The sequence below is a fragment of the Perna viridis genome, chromosome 9 (assembly GCF_037379345.1).
Source record: "Perna viridis isolate PV_CMFRI_1.1 ecotype Kerala chromosome 9, ASM3737934v1, whole genome shotgun sequence".
NCBI lineage: Eukaryota > Metazoa > Mollusca > Bivalvia > Mytilida > Mytilidae > Perna > Perna viridis.
In genome coordinates, this window is record NC_142453.1 from 11810225 (window position 1) to 11837638 (window position 27414).

The 27414-nt window shown below is 32.0% G+C and overlaps 1 protein-coding gene across 3 annotated transcripts in view; it reads right to left on the bottom strand.

The window, feature by feature from the left end:
• The window catches only part of LOC148606714 (RNA-binding protein Musashi homolog 2-like), a 104538-nt gene that overhangs the window by 53247 nt on the left and 23877 nt on the right, over positions 1 to 27414 (bottom strand). For all 3 annotated transcript variants that reach the window (XM_088545651.1, XM_088545650.1, XM_088545652.1), the window contains one exon: positions 19362 to 19454. In XM_088545651.1, coding sequence (XP_088401777.1) covers positions 19362 to 19454 — 93 coding nt within the window. The remainder of the gene's footprint in view (positions 1 to 19361; positions 19455 to 27414) is intronic.

The window sequence follows — 27414 nt, forward strand, 5'->3', positions numbered from 1 at the left end:
CAGTAATTTTCTTCATGGTTAATGAAAGGTTTGGAACAACCGAAGTGCAGACTATGCAAGAAAACACTTTCATGATGCAACTACAATAGCAAAATAGCGTTGTAACAACTACATGTACTAATTTAAAGGCAAAAAAATGTTCAAATAGGCGAAAATATCCATCTCTTGTTGACATTAAGGCAAAAGATAGCAATTAATTATTGACTTTCCTTGTTCTCTACATTACTTGTTAGATAAAACAAAATATAGGTTTCTACACAGAACCCTGCTCAGCGGTTCCACTACTTTCAGACGTTAATGTGAAAGATCTGTTTTTGTGATTGCCAATTGACAGTCTTCAGCTGAGCCATTCAATTTAAATTGAATAATAATTCCATTAGATCGAAAATTGAACTTATAAAAAGGAAATATTTCTCTCAGTATCAAAACTACCAAAGCATCAAAATTCCTGATATGTATCTAAATTCACCAGTTAAGTGAAAATTCTTAAGCTTTAACAAAAAAAAAAAATTTCAAAACACTGTAATACAAACATGTTTACATGTAATAATATGGAAGAAAAACACAAAATACCAAGAAAATATCCCAATCTGCTGCACTGTTTAATTTATTGGATCACTGGATTTGTAAAATTGTATGACTTCATCTTTATAAGGATTCCTATAGTATTTTCCCCCTGTAATATTCACATTGAATATAGAAAATTGATAAGAACTACATGACCTGATAACTCTTAGCAAAAAAAAATAATTAATTCCACAAATAAAGGTTGAAAAAGCAATGATACCATGACCAAATGTAACAGCCGTACCAATAAATAAACAGCACAAGCGGAAGAAGACCTTCCATCAAATCATGATATAGATCAGTAAAGTTATTTAGGTGCACTTTTCACAATTCTTGACAATTCCATTCATGTTAATTTTCTAATCTTAAATTGGATCTTTTCATATATAAATGTGTTCCTTTCTTTCCAAAAATGACTTTTTTTTATTTTCTGACCTTTCCCTGAATAAAGCAGTTTTCATGTTCAAGATAAATTACAATCCATTACAAATACTTTATTCAAATTCTTGCTTTAAATGGGTAATGCAAAAGGATGTTTTTGAATTTTAATCTATAAAATGATTAAAATGACCCAAAAGCCCTTGTGTAGATTATCAAACTTCCATTATCTGCCAGAAATGCTTTAATTAACCAGAGAAACTATTTAAAAAATAATCTCTAAATCAAGGTTATTAAAAAATAAGATAAAAGAGAAGTCTTGAAGAATCAATGATATAATGCCAGAAGAAGAACTAATGGAAGCTGATGACATTTTGGAAAATTGTGAAGCCTGAAAATCTAGTTCTCCTAACTCCCACCAAGTTCTTATTACATCCTGGAGGAATGCTTCATAATTAAATGAAACATACTCTAAATTCTTCCTATCACTTTGTCAAATGCAATATAAACTTTAATCAATCATTATTGTAGATGAGTGCCTGATTTTGTATGTATAATACCACAAATTTAATCTAACACATCAAGAAATTCGGAGGGAAACATTTCCTGTGCCATTCCATTCATTTATTTTTTCTCACCATTAACATATGATAACCAATTCTCCCAATTTATCATAAACTTATTAACGATTTCCTTTCGCTTGACAGCACCACCACAAGTCTTTCAGATTGATATAAATAAATGAAACGTCCATTGATCGGGACACAGTTATAGATGAGGATAAATCTCGGCACAAATATTCAAATCGATACAATCAGGGAAGCTATAACATACATACCATCAGTAAGGAACACAGGGCCAATTTTTCAATGTGTCAAATAAAGAAATTTCATTACATGCTTATCTCTGGCTACAGCCAAAATGTTCTAATCAAAACAAAAGCAAAAATCAATAGTAACTGCAGCCTAACTTACAGACATATATTGGAAACAATTTATACAGATTGGTGTAGATATTGACATCAGAAATTAGAAAGAATCAAGGTGAACATATACATGGAAAAGCTAAGAGATCATTTTTAGAACGAGAAACAGGATTTTCATAATCAGAAGACAAAGGTTAGAGAAGACAAACAGACAAAATAAAAAAAAAGATAACACAAAGCACCTAAAAGTAAACATACAAAAAACAAATGAATAATAGGGCAACCAAGACTCCCCTAAAAACTGGACCACGGGCACTGTTACAGCAAATTTCCTTCCCTTTTCTAGAAATTGTTCATATGAAGCCAATTCCCAGTCAAAATAAAATAAACAGATTGAATTTCTTAAGTTTTATTTTGGTATTTGGTTGCTGAAATTAATAAGATTATAGAGGTTAATTGACTTCCCTTTCTTACTCCATATATGATGAATCTAAGAATGATTTGTAGGCTGAAATCTTAATCACATTAGGGAGATAAATAAAGCTCTCTCTCATAAAAACTAACACTAACAATGAATCTTAAGATACTAAAATATCAAACAGATCACATTAAATTCATCATCTTTGTTTGGCTTCAATTCACTAGGAAACCCCTTATAAAACCACAAAACAGAATACAAAGCATCCAGCAGTCAACAACAAAAAATGGCAGCATCCAGCAGACGGACAGAATAAAAATTGGCAGAATGAAAATCAAAGAAATGCCATAAGAGACAATTTAATTATAAACCTGCCAATTCTAACCCAGTTTAGGTCAAAATCCATCCAAATGATTGACCTTATGACCTTAAGTGAGAAAACTATTCAACTAAATAGACATCATTGCCATTATTATCCTTAAAAGCCAACTGCAATTTCTGGATTTGTCATGACACTACACAATCATAGAAGATTAGAGACGTGCATGTTCTGTTGGTAGTCATTTCTTTACAAGCTTGTAAAACCAAATTGGTTGGTCCAATGGGAAAATAAAAACTAGAGAGTTTTGCACTATATTCTATTCCAGAGTACTGATTTATGGCTATGTTGGGGAAGAGGCAGTGTTTACTTTTAAAAAGCAAATCTCAGACATGGTTTGGTCCATTTCTGACTAATGTTTACAGGAAGCCTTCTAATATATGTCGGATTAATGGGTGAGGCTCTACTTCTTACATAGACCACCATGGACTTTCTCAATGATTTAAACATATTGATTATTGGTCAAGTTAAAGGAGAATATGTTGCATCATATATCACTTAGGGTAACACATTTTAAAAAGTTTACCCAACCTTCCTTCGAGAGTTTCCACTGAGAAGAAAATCTTCATAAACATCTCTTCTTATCATCTTCAAAAGACCTTAACTAAGTCTACAAATAAAATCTGTCACACTGAGTTTGTTTCTGTCCATTATTTCTCAATAAATTTCTCCTTGAAATCGCTGTCACAAAACACAACATGTTGCAAAACACAAGTTTACAAGGATTCTGTCCACATCAATACGTAAACACATATCACTACACAAATCTGTATTATCTCAAATCTCTTGTCTGTTCTTTATTGACAATGAATAAATCACTAGAATCTAAAAGGTACTAAGTAAATTATACCATCACAAGCTGTTGTTAGACTGGATCGACAGGGGCAAAAATACACCACATTATAACGTTACACCAAGGTTTTTATGTGAAAGGAATGGGATCAACTTCTTTTGAAAATTTAATTTTTCAATTAAATGTTTAAAGGAAAGTTGACACTGGGTTAAATGCAGATCAATTTCCAACAAGATGCTGCAACCAAACGACTCTTGACAGATTTTCAAAACAAAAGGATTCATTCATGATGACATAGCAAGGATGTTTATAATGATTTTATCTACAAATATATCTGTCTAAATAGTCTTTTTAAAGGATTTCTTTTTAATGATATTTTAATCCAAAAAGACCATTCCCATCTTTTTAATTTGATTATTATTCTCAAAAGCTGAAATATTATGAATTGGCCAGATGCCTCAATACTCTATCTGCATATGAATATCTTGTTGTGACCAAGATTTCAAGTTGATCACTATCCAAACCTTACAATTCGATAAAACTGAACTTAGTTGTCTTCCCCATAAGTCTGATAAATGAACTGACTTTTAGACCAACTAAGAAAGCATCTATAACAGCAGAACACTATTTAACCAAATGGTACTATTAGTATGCTCAGCAGGTGGTACTCATTGGTACTATTAGTATGCTCAGCAGGTGGTACTCATTGGTACTATTAGTATGCTCAGCAGGTGGTACTCATTGGTACTATTAGTATGCTCAGCAGGTAGTACTCATTGGTACTATTAGTATGCTCAGCACAGACCATTTTACCTTAATACTATAGTTATCTACTTGTAAGCAATATAGGAAGAAATCCCTCCCTGACATCAAATATTGATGACTCCACTGATGAACGACCATTTTTTATTTATTTATGGTCTAATGTTACCTAAACCTAATTATAGAAAGACCGAGGACTTGGCTTTGTGACCATATATTTTTTTCTACCTGTAACAGCAACATTGCTTATACATTCTGCAGATTATCACTGATTCATAATTGATAGTTTCTATGATTAAAGATTTGGTCTCCAGAGAACAGCAATCATGGAGTCAAGCAGTCAATACCGTTTTAGCTTATTATTGAAGATTAGGACACATTTTCCAAGAAAAACTGTCACAAATAATACAGATAAATTGCTCACATTGTCACATAAGCAATATTGTCAATGAATTTGATTGCATTCTTCTGCTAAAATCAAACTCCATTTTGTCAATGTGAGAAAAAGGGGCTTGACAGTCTTCAGATTGGATTTAATTTACTTAGATGTCGTCAACTTCACTGATATAATTATTCTCCCTTTGTCAGCAGATTCTTTATTATTTGATGTAAAATATGCCTAAGGACTACAGTCACTGTCCTCAATTCCTACAGTAGAGGTCAAGGAGAGCCTCAAGGTTTCATTCAGTCTGTCTCTCTGTTTATAAGTATATCATTTACTATATCTAGAACTGGGGATTGAGCATTTTAATTCAGTATATTAATGAAGATATATATTACAATTGTCTTATTGGCAAAGTTTATAACAGTTGCAGTTTCATCTAATGCTGTAATTGTTGTAGGAAGTCAACAGAGTCAAAGTATTTTTTATCTATTTTAAGATTCCACTAAAATAAATACAATTAAAGCCAAAACTTTGATTTCTAAGGTCTCATTTTCTTTTTCCCAACATGCATGTATTAGTCTCAACTTGCAAACTGAGATATGAAAGCAACTGATTTATAAAATGTACTTAGTTGTTAAAAAGGTTCATTTTTATACTTTTAAAAATCTTTTAATCCCTGATTTTTCTTATCAATCTTTTATGAAAAATGTGCATGTTTGGGACTGATTCGTGTAACCACTCCACTGTCATTCCATGACATGTACCTGTCTTGAAGTTCGTTCTGAGAATAATCCCTCTTGCATGTCTAAAAATAGAATTCCCACTGTGAAATGTCATGTTTCTTTACCTCTCTGACACAATAAGGGAGATAGGATTTGGTAGAACTCAGTGCCATGAAACAACTTAATACTCCTTGCATAATAATACAATTCTGACATGCCTTACAAAGGGGGATAAAAGATGGGGGGAAATCCTTTTAATCTCACCACAGGAAACCTAAGATTCGATCTCAATCTCATTACAAATCTTCTTGACATTACCAGTCCAATAAAAAATGTTAAATTTACTGCAATATTCACAAACTGGACAAAGAATGATTTGACATAATTTTACAGATCAATTATCTCTGTGTTCATTATAAAGAATTTTTAACAATTTTGTCTAAATCTGACTTTAGGAAAATATAACCTACTAAAATTAGTGTAAGTTAAAATGTCCACCTTTACAGAAAGGTGCAACTTTCTAAAAAAAATTTCAACAATTAGTTCAGGAATGTGCAAAAATACTATTGGTGAAATAGACATCTTGACAGAGACAACAGTTATGAAAACAACTCCTTTGAAATGAACAACATCAAATAAAGTCAACAAAGATCTCTTAAATTAAAACTGTCAACCCTGGAATCACCTTTCTACTTTACAACAATATAATATACAGTTTATGAATAACTCCATTTTCTTGTGGATCCTATGAATGAAAACATGTCATCCTTAATTTTTGTTAATTAGTCTCAGATGTCATTGTTATGAGAGTTTTTTAACACCTTCATCATAAAATGCACTGTTTAACCCAATGGATTGATGGCATTATATCAAGAATAATGTTTAATTTCCTCAAGATTAAACACTGTCATTTCTTTGTTTTTTTTCAACTTAATTCTGTAGGCTGATCTGACTACCCCCTGTAAAGAAACTGAAAGGTGATTTCAATTTCCATTTTATGCAGGAAATCATAAAGTAAAAGCTTGCAGAGGCTGTAATTGAAAATGTAGGAATATAATTCAAAATTTCACAACACTGCCTCTTCTCTGAAATATGTTTCAGATCCTCAAAAACCTATTCTCTCACTAATACCAACAGTTTATTATAGATTATACATCAGACACTGACACAAATTCAATTATTCAATCACCAACCACATGTATTTACTTATGACACCCTCTCTAATCTTCTTAACAAGGCATCCTAATTAAATTACCTCTTCATCAAAGACTAGCCCATCAGCAGGTGTAAAAATACAGGTAAATACAATCAAACAACAGCAGTCAATGCCAAGCTGATCAAGTACAGTATCTTAGATAGTAATTAGAAAGGGTGGATAAGGAGACAGCATATATGTACATGTACTAAATACGCCTGAAGTAATTGAAATACAGTGTAACAATTCTCCCAAGATTTGTATAATCTTTCAATTTTTGTAGTTCATAATTTGCCACTCAAGGCTTTCCAATCTGAGTACAAGTAGTTCATGTATTAACTAAATAAAGTTATTGGGACACAAAATAATTCACCAGACAGGTTTTACTGTATCAGAATGGAAGTGAAGACCTTTTACTGTGTCAGAATGGAAGGAGACAGGTTTTACTGTGGAGAACAGTTATGGCCAGGTACATTTGAGACATTCCTAAACCAGGGGAAAATGAAATCCACATAGATAAAGGAAACTTCAGGAAGTTTGTAATCATATTAAAATGAATGAAATCATGAAATAATGTGGAGATTACCATTGAGAATTACCTATAAAAGAATAAGTTTTCCATCTTGAATTGATATAAAAATTCAGTGCAACTTGAAGTCTAGACATTCTGTCAGACTATAAGTTTGATTTCTCATTGAAAAGGGTAATTGAAAGGCCAAAATTGAGGACAAAATGTCTGTGTATTGCTGTTTAATCTACCAACAAAAATATTTTTAAAAACTTGGACTCACTAATTACCTTACCTTATCTAAGAGGCTGAAGTTTGCTTCTTGCTCTTTTCAAAGAGAGTTTAACTTGAAAAAAACTAAATGAAATATAAAGTTAAAAAGATCAGTTTATTCAACTGATATTCTATTCTTAAGCAGTAAAAAGACTGCAGCACTTCAAAATACAGAGAATAAAAAAGAATAAACTTTGACCTATGACCTTTTGTCAGCTTGATGGCCTAATGTTACACCATCCACAAAGCAAAACCATAAGTTTCTTTTAATGGTGACCGATGACTCTGACAATCTATTTTCTTGTCCAGACCCGTACCCGGGCACCTGCGAGGTGAACGATGTTCTGTAATGAATTATATCATTATAGACCCAGGAAGAGTCTGAATCAATCATATATTTAATGTTACAGTGGGCTTTAGTTAGAAATCACTTAATCAATATTCTGTTATACTGTTCAGAGAAATGAGTGAAAAAATTTATCTGGTGGAAATTCCCAGGTTGCTTGTAGAAATTGTAGAATCAGGTGCATCGGCAGAATTTTTATAACTTTAATATGCATTTTGCTCTCTATCTGTTAAAATGTGAATTATTAATTTGATTCACAGAAAACAAGATGCATCAAAAAATAAGAAAGTAAAAAGCTGTTATTTTACTTAACCACATCAAAGGACCTACTTGCTGACAATCTTTGATGCTAATACTGACACAGTATAACAGCTAGATTTTATAGCTAGCAGCTAATTGTACATGTACATTGTATGTATTGGAAGGTGACCTAAGGAAGAAGTTTCTATAGCATGCCATTATTTCTAATATCATGGTTCCCAGGCTGCAATGGCAAACTTGGATGCATATCCAAAGGTTTTTGGAAGGGGAGCTCCAGGCTATTTTTTGCTAATTTTTGAATAATTTTGTTCCAAACCCCTAGAACACCCTCTCTACCCCAGATCATCCACTGAAACCAAGTCTCTCTTTCAATTTTGAAAATTGCTAATCTCAGCAAACTAAGACTGTTTACAGACCTCTGCCATTTGAATTCATTGCTATTATCTCTTAGATCACTGTGATCATACAATTCTATCAAACATTGATGCCTATTTGTCAGCAGGGTTTCCCAGGAGATTTTGAAGTGAGGCTGTAAGAATGTGAGTGACACTTTAAGCTGATTAAGTATCCTACAACAAACATGCTTCACCAGGATCCAATACATCACAATGTTAACCCCACTTCCATGAGCAGACAACTGTCACAGAAATCAAGGATGGACAAGAGACAGATCTCTACTAGCTTCAAAGTCTCAATAGTTAAATAATCTGAAAGTGTCAGACAAATTCAGGACCAAGGTAAATTGCTTCAATGAATATCAGCACACCAAATTATTCACAACTGAAAGTTAATTCCAGAGGGGGAATGACCACTGAAATTCATCTTTATCATTGTTTTTTCTATTGATCGGAAGATTTGCTTCTTCTTTTTTCTGATACATCTCATAACTAACATGATTAGATTCAGGCTTATAACTGTATACATAACAAAGATAGACCATAGCGAAATTACAAGATGAAAGGAATTAAGACAATGGTTAAATAAGGACCGAAGACATCACTGACCTAGTCAAGTACAAAATTGTTAATGGAACAGAGATTTCTTTGTTGTATATTTTGGAAAAGAAAAAATCACAAAGAAAAAAGGCGACCTTCACAAAAACAATGATTATTATTATTATATTTGTTATAATTGAATTTTGTAAGACTAGATTTGACCATTAATATTACCTATTAGTCTTAATTTGGCCTAATCTCTAACATATGCCAAATTTAGTGTTTTCAGATCAACATTTAAGTTATGCATTCTTTATACCATTTTTTCAGGTGTTATCATCGTTCCAAAAATAAGATGTCTATGTAATATTTGAAACCCTGCTGACCTCAAAACTGAAAAAACATGTCGCTGTTTGTCAAGATGAGGAAACACAGAAAAAGACAAAACGGGGTCATTTAGTGAGACACATCACAAAGCAACTACATCTTCTTTAGACGAGAACATCAAGGGTCAATGTTGAAACTAGAATAAACATCTTTTTATCTCGGCACTAATGGATGTAAAACGGAAGATGTGTTTATGTTACACCATGCTAACAAGGACACAAGGAAGTCGCAGCTACCAAATTTATTCTGGATGTCTACTAAGTGAAAATAAAATTATCCTGTTTAGGGAAGTGTGTTTATGCATATTTAAGACCTGCCTATGTTTGGTTAACATTTTAAAGAAAATCAACAAATAATGTATAGATATAGAATAGGTTTGTGATTTGGAAAAACAATATCAAGATCAACCTAAGGCAAAGCTTACAAGTACTGACACCATCCCTCTTAACCACTGAAAAGCCTAAAGCGATAGATTAAAATCAATGTATTTTTGTACTTATATGAGCCTTACATTTTTTTTTAATAGTGTGAAAGCACTACAAAAATCATACAAGTATGAATAACATAATTTGTCAGTTTGTAATAATATTTGACCCTTCAAATGGTTAAAAAGTTCAGGTAAAAGCTTTCACAGGTTCTGAATGTCATTAATTGGCTGTTGATTAAAAGGAATATATCAAATATTTGAAAACTAAGCCGACTCTTACATTTCTTATGTTTCTTTTAAAAAGTGTTTACATACGAAATTTATACAAGATAATGACATCACAACAAAATCTCAGAAACACTGATGTTTTTTTTACGATCTAATAAACACAAATAAAACCATATCTATTTCTACATTATACAGGATATTATTGAAATACTCTCAACTTAACAGCACTTTTAATTAGCAAAAACCCACACATTAAAAAAGAACTAGGCAAAGTTCTTAAAATGTAAGACACTCTTAAAATCCTGTTAACTGCACGAGTGGTCAACCAAGGAGAAGTACTTTATCCTTTATCAAAACAAGAATTTAAAATTAGAAGTTCTGAATGGGTAGAGAGCACAGGCGTTCAACTTTTGACAACTTTTAAATCCAGCTTAATTCAGCCTAAAGGAGAAGCCGATTTTCCATAATTAATGCAATTTACCTATTATATAAGTAATCTTATTAGATTAAATTCTTTAGATTATGTATGTTTTATTCACCATCAAAACCACTTAAGTCAAAATCTGTATTCAAACGGACTACGGAATGACAAGTAAAGTCTATCTGTCTTAATATAAATGTACTCTTCCCAACATCTTTAGCAAAAGATTAATCTTCCCGTTAAAAATATCTTGTCAAAATTTAAACATATTTTTATAAATAAGCTTCATAAAGTAGAGTATAAAAAAATGAATTCATGTTCAACTTGTGAAAAGGATGCGCACTGCTAAATCCCTGTTCACAATAACTTTTTAAGCAAGAAACAACATAAGATGTTTGTTTCTTGTTGGTAATCTTTTGGCATGATGTATAATGAGAGGTTGAATTTAGTCTATACAAGGATACCCTGCAAGACCTCTACTCAGACATGTAAAAATTTCACAACATGAAGATTGGTCTACTTATTTCAGACATAATTCTTGAGAAAATTTAATAAATTTTCAGTGCAATATGTAAATAAAAAAGTAATAAGCAAAACTTATGAAGATCGTAATATTATTGATTCTACTGTTACCCTAATAAAGCAGTCCCACACAAATATACACTGGCAAATGTCATGAGAAAAGAAAATTTCCACAGAAAATATACACTTGCAGGTGTGAAAGTAAGAAATTAAATTTTCACAAGTAAAGCCTACGATGGATCTAACAAATGTCAATTATTCCGCACAGAACAAATCGAGATGTCAACCAATATATATTTTTCTATTGATGGATGAACTTACACTAAGTTTAATTGATAACTACCATATTTGTCAAGCTTATCGTTTTCCCATTAAATTACTGATGTCTGTAAAATACTACTTATCTATTTAGCAATTAAAAAAATGTATCCATGATCAATCCATTTCCATTAATTAGAGAGTAGCCTCCCCTGACAATACTAATTTGCCTATCTTCAGTCATGTCAGTACTTTTATGTTAGCAGGAAAAATAAATCAATGAGATTTTTTTCCATGGATAGTAATTGCCGGGGAGACAGAGACCGATAAATCTGATCTGGCCTTAGGGGGGTGTGAAAGAAATTGTCTAATGGTGGATAATTATAGCTTCACTTAAGCTGTTTGTTTATGGATTGCTTGCTTGATGAAATGGCAAAGTTCCCCATTCCAAAACAATATTCAAATAAAGGCAACAAATTGATTTCTCAACCAAAGTTGTTCTGATAAAAGATTTGAATGGAACAAAGTTACAGAACACTTTAAAAATTGAAAGTCAATTGTAAGTATAATGTTAATCTTTAGAAATAAGAAAAAAGCAACTCATTAAATTCACATTTGGAAATGTATTTTTATATTTCAAATAGATAATTCATGCCTTGAATTTCAATTTTTCATAGTTCAAAGTTTCATCTTTTTAATTGGCAAACCTCAAAGACTGGATGCTTAAATAGCCATTAATTTCACGTCTTTGATGTTACTAAGGGGGCAAAAATGGATGATATAATACTTAATGTATTAATAGATATATAAGTATTTTATTTTTGCACGCTTTTAAAGTACCTACTGATAAATTTGTGAAAACGTGAACTTTACATACATGTAGAACAAGCAAGATTAACATAAATTTGCTATTTACAGCAATTCTACTTTAGGTCAATATCTTTTAGATTGCTTTCAACAACATTTTAATTTCTATCACCAAATTTGTGAAGGCTTTCAAATTGTAAAGAAGATTCAATTTTAATTAAACCCTACGAAAAATCTAAAACACAATATTACAAGTTAAACTAACATTACTGCATACTAAGTAAGCACCTTGCAAGATAATTTGGTGAGAAACTTTGAATTTGGACGATACATGACGGAAGTTTTACTTAGATACAGATGAAATTTACATAAAGCAACAAAGGACACCTTTCAATCTTTCAAACCATTGATAATTCACTATTTTTCAAACTTATACAACTTTACAGGATATAACAATATATATTTGTAATAAATTTCATCGTGTAAGCAATTATTAAATTTCTGAGGTAAAAATTAGTTACACTTCACTTTCACTTTACAAAAATTTTTAAAAGTAAAATGTTATACAATGACTTAAGTATTCAAATTTCCATCTTAGTATAACACACCCAGTTTCACATCATCAAAGGGTTGTGGTTTTTATTGAGGTAACGGATGACATCAGTTTTTAAAGCATGCTCTGTCAAGATTTAGTTGCCTTCTCTATACATGCTGGTACATGCAGGAAGAAAGTGTGGGATACAGACTTTATAAATAACCTTACATTACCAATAAGTCAAAGTGCTTTCCTATAAAACAGTCGGAATTTCAAAGACAAGAAATTTATATCAATCATACTGAAATCAAATCAATTGTATATATTGTTAATCATGGGTACATAGACCTCAAATCATGAAAAAAAACAATATCAAATTTTTACTTTTAAAATTCTGCATACTGGAATCCAAATAAATATAAATCACATACCATTGGACTTTTAATATCCGCAAAGCAATAAATTACTACAGCAAAAACAGAATTTGCATTTTTCATTCATTCAGAGTTGTAAAGAAAAATGGCTATTATAGAGGTAGTGACACTTCCTGGCAGTCAAATTCATGTATCAAGAACTTCCAAGGCTTATAAAGCATGACTTTAACATGTAATAGGGATATGTTATACCAATGGTTAAAATCTTGCAATTCTTTTTTAGACTATCATTCTACCATAACCCATGTGCCAATGATACTTAATGAAACCATCATATCTCTGAACCAAAAAAATCAAAAACATCAGAAAATAACCAAAGGACCACCATCCACTAGCACACTTCTAGAAATATTGGATGCTACTTCTCGATAACCATCCTAACAATTTTGGATGTATTATATCCTAAATGTCTCGATAACAGTCCAAGCAATATTAGATGTAAGGTCTTGGTAACCATACAAGCAGTCTCAATAACTTTGGATACTAATAATAATGTCTTAAACTGCAACAGCGAAAAACAGAATGCTTTCCACTACTTTAGATCCGACAAAACTTCAGACACAACTGAATTATGCCCAGTTAAACTATCAGTGAACCATGGTAATAGGTGTAATTAATTATTTACTACAAACAAGACAAATGATTAAAAGGTCTATTAATGACAGAGAAAAAATACAATGTGATTGTAGTGATACTATATATAGAGTGGCCTCCTTTTTATTGTTACTTCTATCAGTTCCTGTTAAATACTTGATGTGAGTTTGCATAGCTGATGTCTTGTATGCATTGAATGGAAACTAATTACAACTAATTATAGATTAAGAAACACTGTCAACATTCAGCAAAGATAAGTAAATGAAAGCTCAGTGACATGAAAAATGTGTATTGAATTTAAAACTAGTAGTTTACAGTGCAGAAGCTGGATTCGGACTCCAGTTTGGGAGGGTTGGGGAGATCTACACTGATAAAAATTGCCTTGAAAAACAACACAGCAGATTGCCAAAATTTCATTGAAAAAGACATTTTCTTGTAGAAGAAGGCAAAAAACATGTACACATCGTTGATTCCTAACAATGAAAGGATGCAGTCCTACATGATATATACAAGTAAACATACAGAAAACATATTTAAACCATTATGTCCTTGACCTTGCAAGCAATAACTGCAGTCGAAATCTAAGGATAACATTTCTCTGTAGAAAATATCCCACACCTAAACAGAAATTGACTGTGAAAGCTTGACAGCGGCCTTTGTTAACTTTTCCTAATTAAAGGACTTTAAAGCAATTTAAAATGTTTTGTAGGGGCTCCCAAAGACTTATGGACCAATTAAAGAGACTGTTTTAATAGACAGAAATTTGTGTTGTAAAATGTTGAAGACTGAAAATATGCAGAAATTTGAAACATGTGCAAAACATCAAAGATTAGGACACAAAGAGCTTCAAATTGATATAGAACATCTGGGAATTAAAGACTAAAATTCTCCCAAGTCAATCATTTTTGCATAAGTCACTATTCTTACTTAAACACCTCAACACAGATTCCAGAAAAAACAACGGTTTTTCCTAAAATATACTTCTGCTTCACATACAATACTCTATCAATAGTTCTATTGTTTGTTTAGCTTCCATCACGCAATTACGCCATTCAATCATACAATTGTGGAGGAAAAACAAAATGCAGCTTTTGCAAACATAAACCTCAACATTTTTCTGAAAAAAACAGAACAACAGAAAACATTAGCAATTCCCTGTTTCAAAATCATGTGTCGAGAATAAAATTTGCACTTTTTCCTTCATTACTAACTTCTAATTGATTTTTTAACAAAACAGCAACTAAAGCAAAACAAATTTTAAGGAAATACATTTACATTTAATTGAAAAACTAATCAGGCAAAAATGCCTATAAAGCCCTATTCTAATTTTTTTTAATCCACACCATAAGAATCAGCATGAGCATAGGAGAAAAGTGCATGAAGACAAAATATGATTCAAATCATACAGTTGGTGGTTTTCCTTGTAAGGCCATTACACTTGCTGATCTAACATTTGTGAAAGGGGATTCCTATCAGTTCCAGACTTTATCATGCAAAACATTCTGCACAAATAAGATTTTTCAACTAAAGGGAGGTTCCAGCATTCTGAATCCCCATACTCCCTGGATCCATCACTGAAACTGCAGTAAATTTTGCAAAGTTCATGTGTCATTTCTGGAAATTTCTACTGGCACATTATTGAAAATAGAAATTCTCATGAATCAATTTGCATTAGCTTTTATCATCCAAATCTTATGTAAAATATTGAAATAATCTGCAAATATCATTTTTAATCTGAAAAACATACATTCAAGTCACACACAACTTGCCAAAAAACAAGTTTTTTAATCGGTTTCATCATTAAGAAGACAAAATGAGTCATTCATGATATTTTGATCAGCGATTTTATTTTACATCATTCTGCGACATCAGACTAAACAGTAAATTATAAATACAGGGTAGGTGGCTCTGCTCCATTGAGCTGTAACCACAAAGGTTTAAATAAATACAAAAATTGACAAATAAAAAGAAAAGCAAGTCATAATATTTTGTTTCGCTATCATAAATGCTATTATAGTGTTTTTATTTTTCCCACGTCATTTGGTAAAGTACATTAGTGAAGCAAAGAGCTCTTTCAACAGATTCAGTGATTTGGGAGAAGCCCTTTTACGTCAAGCAGGAAATATCTCTAGACAACTTTTAACTTTTACCCTTGCTAGTTTAAATCTGATTTGTTAAGTGAAGTGATTTTTGTTCGTAACTCAATAGTAGTCAATAAATGTATAATGAAAAAGGACCCAGAAAATTACCAGTTAAAAAAAATGAAAAAAAAACAAAAGCTTGCAAAACTTACACACATAAATTATTTTCCTCAAGATAATGATGATAAAAGGATTTTGAAACCAAACGAGTAAAGAAATTTGGAAACATGATATAATATAGCTAAAAGGCATGATCTATAAATTCTCAGGAAATGTACAGTACCTTCCCTTAGGTCTAGTTTCCTATTTACTATCATCCTACACTGCAACCTGTCAATAAAGAACCTTGAATAACCTGAAAACCTGTCTAACCCATACACTCCTAAAAGTCCCTTTACATGAACTTTGTAAACCAAACACCTGAACCAATTTAACAAAGAAAAAGTTTAAAGTTAGAAAAGTTTCACTGTACATGTAAAACTTTTAGAAATTAAACCCCACTATGAGGCACTTTTACATGCTGAACAAGATCACTTCAGCCTTAGACTATGGTTCTCTACAAAATAAAGTGGTCTAGTAACTCAACATTCAGAGTTCAGATCACCAACCTATTAGTGTATACATAATAGCAAATCATCATCACCCATTAAATGAGCAATTTCAGACAAGATACAGCATTTTAAGCTAGCTTTTTTGCTCCAATAACAACTAATCTTCATACCAAATAAAATCTATATACACCTATTCAGCAAGTATTGACCTGAATCAACTTTATGCTTGAAGTGAGGAGAAAAGATACATATTTTAAAATTCCTCTCACTTGACATCAAAATTCTGAGACTACTAACGGTAAAATGCTTAATACTGGGTTTCAACAATCAAATCTCTTTCCCTGATGAATGTTTATTCAAATTGAGTTCACACATCATCGCATCATCATTTCATTTAAATATCGTTACAGTCAATTCGTAAACACCGATTCACGTCAGATTGATTTTCTTTTGCACTTCCACATTGTTCAGCCGGGGATACTGTTTTTTAATGTAGGAGATTATTTGACGAGAAACCGTCGGAAGCATGTAAAAATGTTAATATTAAATAACGTTGAATTAATTCCAATGAACATTATCGTTTTATGTATTACAAGACAAGTTTTCACTAGTCTCATGCTAATCCTGTATGAAAAGTGTCACTATATCTTCTACAGAGGGGAAACTGATTATGAATTTTTAATGTGATGTTACTAAAAAGAGTAATCAAGGGAACCAAGGCCATAGCAGTAATCAAAAGAATGTAATCAAGGGACAAAGACCAGACATGGAAAACAGACATACACAACAAAGAACATAAAATAACTAAAATCATACATACAAAGTAACAAAAGTAAATGAGCAACTCGGACTCCACTAAAAACTGGGAGCATGGACCAGGTGCACCAGTAGGGTAAGCATCCTCTGCTTTTCTAGAAACACCCGCCGAGTTGCTCATAAAAAGTCAAGTCCGGGGGGGACAAACGAGGGAAGGAAAACTATGACCCATTGAATAAATCAGTTTTCATGGTGCTCATGGATACACCATAACGATCCACGAGTTCATGATAACGACCATAAAACTTCTGTAGTGATGACTTCAATCTTGTAGCAACATAACCCTGTTACTAACTGTGCAGTCTTAAGAAAAAAGTTTATACCTGTACAAGAAACTTCAAATATACTTTACATTTAGAGTTTCTCACTTATAACTATGGAAGACAAGAAGCGATATTAAAAAGGTCCTAAAAATACATATCATGAAAAAATTCAAGAAGTCCAGGACAGAACCAGCCTAAATGACAATAAGCATCAAATAGACTTTGTTGGTGACCCAGGTAAAAAGGGCTTTATCTTCATATTTGGCTGTTTTTCCCTTAACAAGCTTGAACCTTCTTTTATGAATACATTGTTGTCCATTAGAAAGAATCAAAGGTACACTTAACTATTTTTAGTCTACCAATCCTTAATCAATTAGTTTTTCTGTGCTATTTCCTTTGAAACTTGCACTTTCTTTTTTTTGTTGCCTTGAGCAAGTCCTGTCCTTAATTAAACATGAAAATATGCCATTGAATACAAGTTAATTGGCTACTAACATGACTATGTATTTCATCAGTCTTGTTCTGTTGTCGCTAATGACCACATTTAATGGGCATCGCCATGTTATATCGGCTTCCTAATTCATGTTTACCTTGTGCTTCCGTCTAGCCAAAAATAAGTGATGACCAAAAGTCAAGGGAGGTCAAAGAAGAAAGAAGAACCTCTATAGTAAGTTAAGGGTGGGCCAAATCAAGAAAGGGGAACCTTTTTAGTAAGTCAAAGGAGGTCAAATAAAAAAAAAGAAGACCTCCTTAGTAAAAAATACAAATATCAGTTCTGCTTTCTCATGAAAATTGAGTTGTTTGAGCATGTTATTACTGCAAAAATCTGAGTAGTCAAGACTTGTAGAAATCAGGGGTCAACTGAGGTAAATAATTGTGTCACTGTAAGACTGACAGACAGACTGGAGTTTCAGAGGTTAAGTACGTTAACAGTGGGCAGAGATATAAAAAAAAAAATACAAAATTCGATCAGAAATATAACTTGAAATCTTTCCCCTGCAATTTTGACATTTAGCAATCTGTTTGGTCAGGATTTAAGTTTTGTTGCTTAAAATGGTTGTTAGACAGTTCTTTTTCGAAAAGATTTCATTGTAATTCTATGCTTTGTATAGACTTTTGTATGTAAGTTATTTCATATTGAGTAACACAAGCTTGGCCAAAAAACTTCTTGAAAATTGCAATAGACATTATAAGCACAGCATTTTATACAGAATCAAGAAAACGACTTTAAACTAAGGAAACCAATTGAAATTTACCAAATAATTATAACACGTACTTCAAAATATTACTTTGGAACATTTTACTGTTTTCAAAATACATTAAATGTTATGATTTCAACCACTTAAACATGAAACCAACATCCCAACTTGAAGTTTCCTGACTTTTACTTAAGATTGTTGTTTATGAACTATTTGCCAAAATAAATTACTGTAAAGAATGGAATTGAACACTTATTTTATATAACATAAAACCATCCAACGTGTTGGATTACCTTGCAACAGTATAACAATAAATTTAAAGGTGTTATATTGTATGTAATTACTTTCCGTTATTGGAAATGATTCAAATTTTCTGACTTGTACCGCCTAAATAAAGAACTGTAGAGAAAACATGATACCAGTTTTTTTTCCCACACGATTAATGTGTGGCCAATTATAACAAGACGAGAAGAATTTGTCTAATTTTAGCACCTTCAAAAGAAATGCCCTAGAAGATCATAAGATCGTTTGATAATTGTGTCAAAATAATTTTCCTGTTCAATAAGTGCCAGAAGTATTTCAAGTACTGTTTAACAAAAATATTTGTATGTAGGAAACATTATACAAGCATGTCTACCAAATGCAATTATTTATGCATGTTTGACAACAGCAATTGTTCTGAAATTGAAGGGTTTGTAAAAGTCACAAAACCATAGTAGTAATTTGATCTTAGTTTTTTTCAAGCTCTTTTAAATTTGAAGAGTTTATTGTGTGATAATTCAAATTTGGTTAGCCCTACCACAAAAATGTCTTTTAGCTAAATATTTAGTATCTCTGTAGACAGATTCCTCTTAATAGATTTAACCGAATTCCCTTTGCATAGCATCAGTCATTGACATCCTCATCAAAATTATCTTCCTTGACAACTTACCTTTCCGAATCCAGAGAAGAAATTTTTGACATCTTCTACTGTCGTTGATGCAGACAAACCTCCAACAAATATTTTTTTTGTTCTAGTGACCATCTGAAAGAATACAAAAAAAATACCATTAGCACGTAGTACATGAAATCTAGGTTCAAGAATAGTTTTTAAAATGTTCAAACAGACATTGTAAAAATGTTATCTGAAATGCAAACAGTGTATCTGTATGACCTTTTAGACATGTCTTCACATTTCTAAATAATATCCTTATGTTGCCATTCCACAGTTTGCCGTACCAATGATGCCATAATGCTTGGTTATGTATTACACCTTATAAATGCTATTTTCACCCATGTTTACCTTCAAATAAACTAGCTTTCAGATTTTAAGATCAGAGAAATTGATATCCTTTGTACCAAATATGCATAAAGACCAACTGCTTTTAACCCAATTATATAATCGGAAGACTAAATAGAACCAATAAATAGCTAGACACTCAACAGCTCAAGAGCTCAGTAGTTAAGTATCACAAGGAACCAATACTTGACTTCACTAAGTGTCGTCACTACGATAACATCTACCCCTCCCGCACTCCAAAATCTCAGATGCAAGTTGTGATATATACACATATGTTTACATCAGTTCTGATTGATAAGACTTGATTTTTTTCCTCCTCCTACTACCATCCTTATAAAATACTGACCACCGCCACATTTTTTAAGACACACCCCCCTTTTTTGCAGCATCACAGAACAAATGTGCTTTTGCCAATTATTTTCTACTGAGGAGAAGTAATTCTATGTCATTGTTCATGAGACTATTATCCCCAGCTATAAGTTCAAACCACTTATTTATTACGCAATGAAACCCAGTACAACAGTATAACATTTGTCATTTATTGAATGAACATGCAAGTTTATTGCACACATCTTTACAATAGAATTTGGTGACGATATTGATCTTTTTTTTTTATAAACTAAGACTTCAGAAAAATACAGAAAAACCACAAACACATGTCAATGAACCATGTTTTGGTTTCTTCAGCATCATACAGTGTCTAATTAAAGGACTGGACAATAATAAGTTGTCAAGAAAAGCAAAAAAAATCACTACTTGTACAAGTAAAAACAAAATATTTCAAAATTGAAAAGAAGACAGAGGGTTTCAGGGTAAAATAATAGACCCATTTGTGTGTTTTGTTGGGTTTTGTTTCTGAGTAAGCTCAAGTGATTCTGTACAATAAATGCAACACTTTCCCATAAAATATTGAAGAAAAAATGTTGAATTTACCTCGAGGAAGTACTACTGTGAAAGTACTTCTTGGGTACCAATTTTCGTGGATCAGAAAAGATAGACAAATTCATGGATTCTTGAATTCGTGGTTTTGAAGTTTTCAGTATACACATCAATGGGAATCTACTTTGGGTTGGAACCAAATATCATGGTTTGGCCTACCCATGAAAACTACAAAAATTGGTACCCTATGAACAATATTACTTTCACAGCAACTGGGCATGCCTGGAAATCAGCATGAAAGGGTTATGGTTGTTTCTGAATAATCAAGTGCTCTATCAGAGTTGTTTGACAATATTCAATTAAATTTTGAAAATCTATGGACAAACAAAATTAAACCCTGAATCATTTAAACAGTTAAGGAATGTATATTTATCAATATGCATATTCATACAAGTCATCATAACTTCATACTTCAGCAGTGTAGAAGGCCTTGTTAGCAATGCTGCTACAACTTCTTAAAAGCTAGAGCACTATGCTTAGCATTCAGAATAAAATGTCATTGACATTTTCTAATCACTTATTTCCTGCGGAATCCCAAATACGACTCTGAATTCTTGTCAATTTCTTCCAATAAATGTCAACAATGGAAAGAAATCTGCCGAGAATTCATAAATTCCGAAGCGATAACTACCACCTCGATCAATGATCCTGTAATGTTAACACAAAACATTGTTAATCGTTGGTTGATTACGATTCATCTTGTAGTAATCAGTTGTTATTCTTGTGCACTTTGGTATTATGTCATACCAATGCTAATTACGACTGAATCAAAATGACGTAAATATTTCTACGATGACAAATGAGTTACCACCTAGAAACTGCTAAGATTTCTTTGCACATCTCAGTGAGCTAAGAACATGTGCATATTGTCAAGTTTATGGTTACAAAATTGTATGTTATGCCCCAAGAATCACAAGAAGAATTCCATTGACAAACACAAGGATTTCAATTTTCTATAAGCTACAGTTACATGAATTCAGATTTGTTAATGTACTTAACAGTAATATTAAAATACAGCTTAATCCCATCAAAGCAACTGTTTTTAATGCATTGCAAGGGTGCTAATTCAGCACCATAAGCATAAATTCACAATTTGAGTAGAACAGAAATGCAGATGTATTTTGAAAGTTCAGAACATGGAAACCATAAGTTGATTGCAATTTTTTTCTCAGAAATCAAAAGGAAACAGATAATGACTGTTATTTCCTTAAAAAAGTTTCTTGCAAAAAATCTTCTAAAGTACAAGTTACTTGAAGGTGACATTGTCATATAACTTCATACAGGGGTATATATATACAGGACTACAACACTGTCTATTTTTTGACCTTCATCAACCAGGATCAACTGACCTGAACTAACTGGTACTGATCAGAAAGACACCTTGACTAACAAGCCTTGTCAATTTCTAATTACAGGTCATAGGTCACCTAGGATAATAGATTAAATCAATCATAATAGTTGTCAATTTCGTACAGGTAACACACACATATATATAAGGGTCTTTATCTTTATTACCTGTACAAATTGATCAAATAAGATGACTCACATTTCTATTCATTTTGTGGTTAGATTTTGTGGGAATAAGGTTAAAATTGGGTTTTTAAAATGCAGGACAGAAAAAAGGGGGGAATATCTATAGGATTGAATTTCACATGTATTACCCTGAACTTTTAACCACAAAATGGTTCATACCAGATACTAGATCCTTAATTCCTAGAATTATAAAATTAGAGTTAAACATTTAAATTCTTTATTTCTATTAAACCACCAAAAAAATTGTATCAATGACTTGATTATGGATTGGATTATTGTTCTGTAATTTAGTTGTTGCCATTATTTATTACGTATTATCAACAGACAGCAAACGAAAATTATTTTTCTGTCTCTGATGACCAAACTTTAAATTTAAAACCAAAAGTTCTCATTTGGAAATCCAGTATCTCACATTTTCATCAGTTTTTATATTGATACTGCTAAGTTATTATATTTTCCATGCTTGGCATACTTTTAATCACATTTTTCAATCAAGTATTTTCAAATTGCCTTATACAACAAGCAATAGTCCCCCAAGATATTAAAGATACAAATAAAATTTGTACTTTCACCAATCTTTATGTAGACTAAATATTTACCTACAATAAAAATAGAAAGTGTGAATGTCTATAAATTTATAAGGAGGTAAAAAGAGGGGGGATTTTTTTTGTCACACCCAGCAATGAAGTGCAGCTCATTCAATAAAAACAAGTATTGTTACGTAAAATAAAATGATGTTGATTTTCACCCTCATCACATTTTTAGGAACCCATTGTAAACTAGTTTAACAAGGATCCTCAAATTTGACACCTCCCACACAGTTACAATGACCTTCTATATCTGTCAAAACATCAACGACCCTTCAAGATTCCTTCTCTGTCCTGTAATACAGCATAAAAATACCAATAAAGGATCCATTTCTAGGGAATTGACACCTAGGAATAAACAATGACTGTGATCAAATTTGGAAGTGATTCATTCATTGATATCAAATTAACACTTTCAAGTCAAATAAGAACACTTTGTAAAGAATTAGAACCTAGTACTATTTATGGCATCACATTTCTGTGTTACAATATTGGTGATTTTTCAGACGTAGTCGTATAGTTTCGCTTTTTACCCTTTGATCTTAAAGACACTCCATGGAAACTTTTTACCCTTTGATCTTAAAGACACTCCATGGAAAGGCAAGTCACCTGTTTGCGATTCCGTTTCCCGATTGCCCAAATACTGATAACTTCATGGTGTTCGAAAGAAAAAAAAACTGCATGGGAAATTGAAATTGCGTGCCATGTGTTATTTCCTGAATGAAATGTAGAAAATTTTAAGTAAAAAGAACAAATTTTACTGAACAGGCTATCTTTTCCTGAAGATAGTACTAGTTTTTCTATGTTATAAAGACAGACATTATCATGAAATTCTAATTTCAACTTAATTTTCTCAAATTCAACAACAAACAAACACCCTTCATGTTGTGTGCAAAACAAATCCTGACATTCTAGAAGTAAAAAAACTCTTAAAATGTTAATAAAACGACTTTATTGCTGAATAGCATGAAAAATAAAAAATGAAAAAAAAATGGGCGGTCCACTGTAATTTATAAAACATCGCTGTTGTAATTCAAATGAATGATTGAAATGAAAATGAAATTATTTATAAAAAGCCCAAATTCTTTGATAACATATCTAGCACATTTTTTTACAAAAGCTGAAAGTTCTTTATGCAACCAGATTCATATCTTTCAAAACCAATATTGAAAACATGCTCGAACAGGAAGTTGTGTTATTCTTCTAAACTTGAACAATGTTAACGGTTATTTAACAGAAAAGCTTATTGTGTTATAAAACTTAAAACATTTCTACAAATTTTTTAAACTTTAAAATTTTAAATACAAGCTGATTTTTGTTTTAAGTAAACAAACCCATGAAAGGTTGAATCAACAGAAATAGCATGCTTCTAAATGAATGACATTTTTGTACTCAAATTCTAACTCTTTATCAAAAAGTGTGTAGAAAGATTCCTCTTCAGATTTCTTCTTTCTTTAGAATGACAAATCTCTGTTTGAAATATACACTGACAACAAAGTACAGGATTCAAGACTAACTTGTCCATTATACATGTACGCATTGAAATTCACCTTTTGGGGTTTCAAGAAAATCAGTCAAGTAGTGGATAGCAAAGCTAAAGAAAAAAGTCAGAAATTTAATAGAACTTTAAGATGTAGTTGGCACTACCTTTAAATAATGTTTTTGACCCCTAAAGAGCAGGTAAGGACCTCTGTCCTCAGCATCCTAGCATAAAATGTGGTAAATATGTGTCTTTGGCCATAAGTGGGAGTCCTGACCTTTGCCTGTTTCCCAGCAATTCATCCATGCCTACACATGTCCATAAAATACCAAGTTTTTACAGGCTATAAGATTCATGTCCAATTCATAATTCAGTGTTGTAATTCAGCACTCCACACAAATATGGCAATAACTTGGAAATTCAACATCTCAGATTCTCATGTAATTACTGGGATTAATGTCATAGATTTTATTCCAGAAGGAAATTTGTAACCCATTAATGGCTGTTTAAGACTTTTTTATCCTCCATAAAATTCATCTGAGAACACAGACTGCAGATCAATATTAAAAGACTTATTAGGTAAAAGCCATACAAATGAATATGGTATTAGAGATGATTAAAGAGTCTACATTTGGTTCAGCACTATCCAGAAAACCAGTAGTGTTGTAGGTATGTTGTGTACTGCCAATGATTGCATGTCCATTGCATGTATGTTTGGCTCATAGGTCTCCCTTTATAAGACTTAATTCTTTAATTTTGATCTATTTTTGAAGTACCTTATAGGATCCCCTGAGGGCATGTCAAGCAGTCCTCATTCTTATTATTCTAAAAAGCCTAACTTAAGTAATCCTGAATGATACCTTGGTTACAATCATGATATACAGTTTAGGAAATTCTTCTGGATCAAATCCTGTCAAACCTATCTTACTGAACCCCTGTATTTAGCAATAACCTGTATAATGAAAGACAATACATAAAATATCCTATGTACATACTCAATATGTCAGGGCTCTTGTGTCCACTTGTGTCCCATGAACACAAGAAGCTCTGACATTGTGAGGATGGCCTATGTAGTGCATTCTATGAAGAATTATCCCATAAATACAGACCACCTGTTTTAAGTGACCATAATTTTACTCTCCCTCAGAAGGTTAATGGAGACCAGTTTGATTGTACAGGACAAAAAATGAATTTCTCAAAACTCATTATCAAAATATATTCTACACATGTAAAACTAAACAAAATAAAAAAGCTACAAGAATATTAACACAGAATTTGGTAGAAGTTAAACCCTTCCAGAAAACTTAGCATAAAAATACAAATATTTCTTTTTCAAACATTTCTTCAGTCCAATTATATTTCTGCATGGATTAACCCTATCTAGTTCAACAGTCATTATATGGTCTTGGGACATATACAAACATCTATTTATCCTATACCCATTGAAAGAAAAGACCTTGTTTGAATCAAGGTTATTTTCTTCAAATGTCAAGTTTGATCGGTTAAATGTTTAAGTTAGAGATATTCATTACGTCCTGACAAGTTTACTTTTCTTTTATAAAATGAATGGCCTTTCTATCCCAGTGACAAATCCTTCCGTAAAGAATGCCGTAGTTGTGTTGTCTGTGTGTCTCTCTGATGGCTGAATGTCAGGCGACAGCATCGGCTCGGCAAGATCAAATCTGCTTAACTTAGAATAACAGAAACTTTGTCTCATAACCCCCAAATAAATTCCTTCAGAATATGTCCTCTTATCATATGGTCCAATCTACTCACCAAAAAATTGCTCTTCAAAGAATCATTTATTCTTTCCAAAGGTGGACATTTTCAAAGATGAAAACATTAAAGAAAAACAATAGCCAATTGTTCACAGATTTTATCACAAGCAAACAAGCAGCAATCAAGACAAATCTTAATTTATCCAAAATTCTAATATTCTTAATAACAGTAATTGTTTTCACAGGACATTTTTTTTTGTAGTGATTACCTCAAGTTGACACTGAACTTATGTTCGTGTTTTTGATTTCTTCAATGTTAATATAGAGATTTAGTAACAGATTGTGCAACATGAAAGTGATATCAACAATATAATGGAAAACAAGTTCAGCATTGTTGTCCCCACAATGCAACACTTTCAGTCGACTTTGTACACATCAACTTCTATAAAAGTTCCACTCATAGATAAAATGCTTTGATGTATTCTTTCTCAACTGGGTAACACCTATCTAGTATCTGGTTGTGTCATATTATAGCCATGGACAAGTTTTTGTCACTAACATCAGCATCGTCAATTACATAACCAAGTGTGATGCAATTCACATAATGTACATCTAGGATATGACTCATGTATATATACCCAGTTTAAAAGACCTATCAATGCGAGATTACACAGCAAACTTCCACAAAAATTTCCCCAAACATTCTCACTGTATCCTAACAATACATTTACCAATGGTCTTTTAACATTGTTGTTTCTACTTGTTTCAGCGATACGCCTGCCAACTTCGCCATTTCCTTTAACGCAAAAATGCCAAGCCAGAGTTAAATACAGCAGGAATAGAATTTGACGGAAATAGTACTTATACAAATTTCTGTCTTTCTCAGTTATCTAATAATGCCAAACTGTGAAAAACTTGGAAATAGTTAACAAGACATTTTTTCTCCCAAATTGTCAGTTTTGTCATGACTGATTGATTCAATACTGCTTGTTCACATTTATTTTCTCTTCAAACAGGATGAAAATTGACCTTAATTCTTTTATAACTCTCTTACAATTCTAGATTGAGTTGTAGTATCCCAAACACTGCAGTGTGGCTGCAAGATATCCAATTTGTTTATGGAAAGATGTTTATATGGAACCAAATTTGACTTGACAGGTTGTCGATACAGCACAAAAGATTTGGTAAGCGATCTGGAGGAGTTACTCCCTTATGTGAAAAAGGACCTGTTTTGGCGATAATTGATTTTGGTCATATACCTTGTCATATTTGTTTTCGATCTTTATCAATATTGACAAGCAGGATTAAAGCCGAGGGTCTTCATGACAGAAAAACAAACAAAAATCTTAATGGACTGAAAAAGGAAAGTGAGCAGAGACATGATGGATCAAAACTTGTTAAGTTCTGATCCAACAAGATTCAATTACATGTAAGGAATTCCTATACTC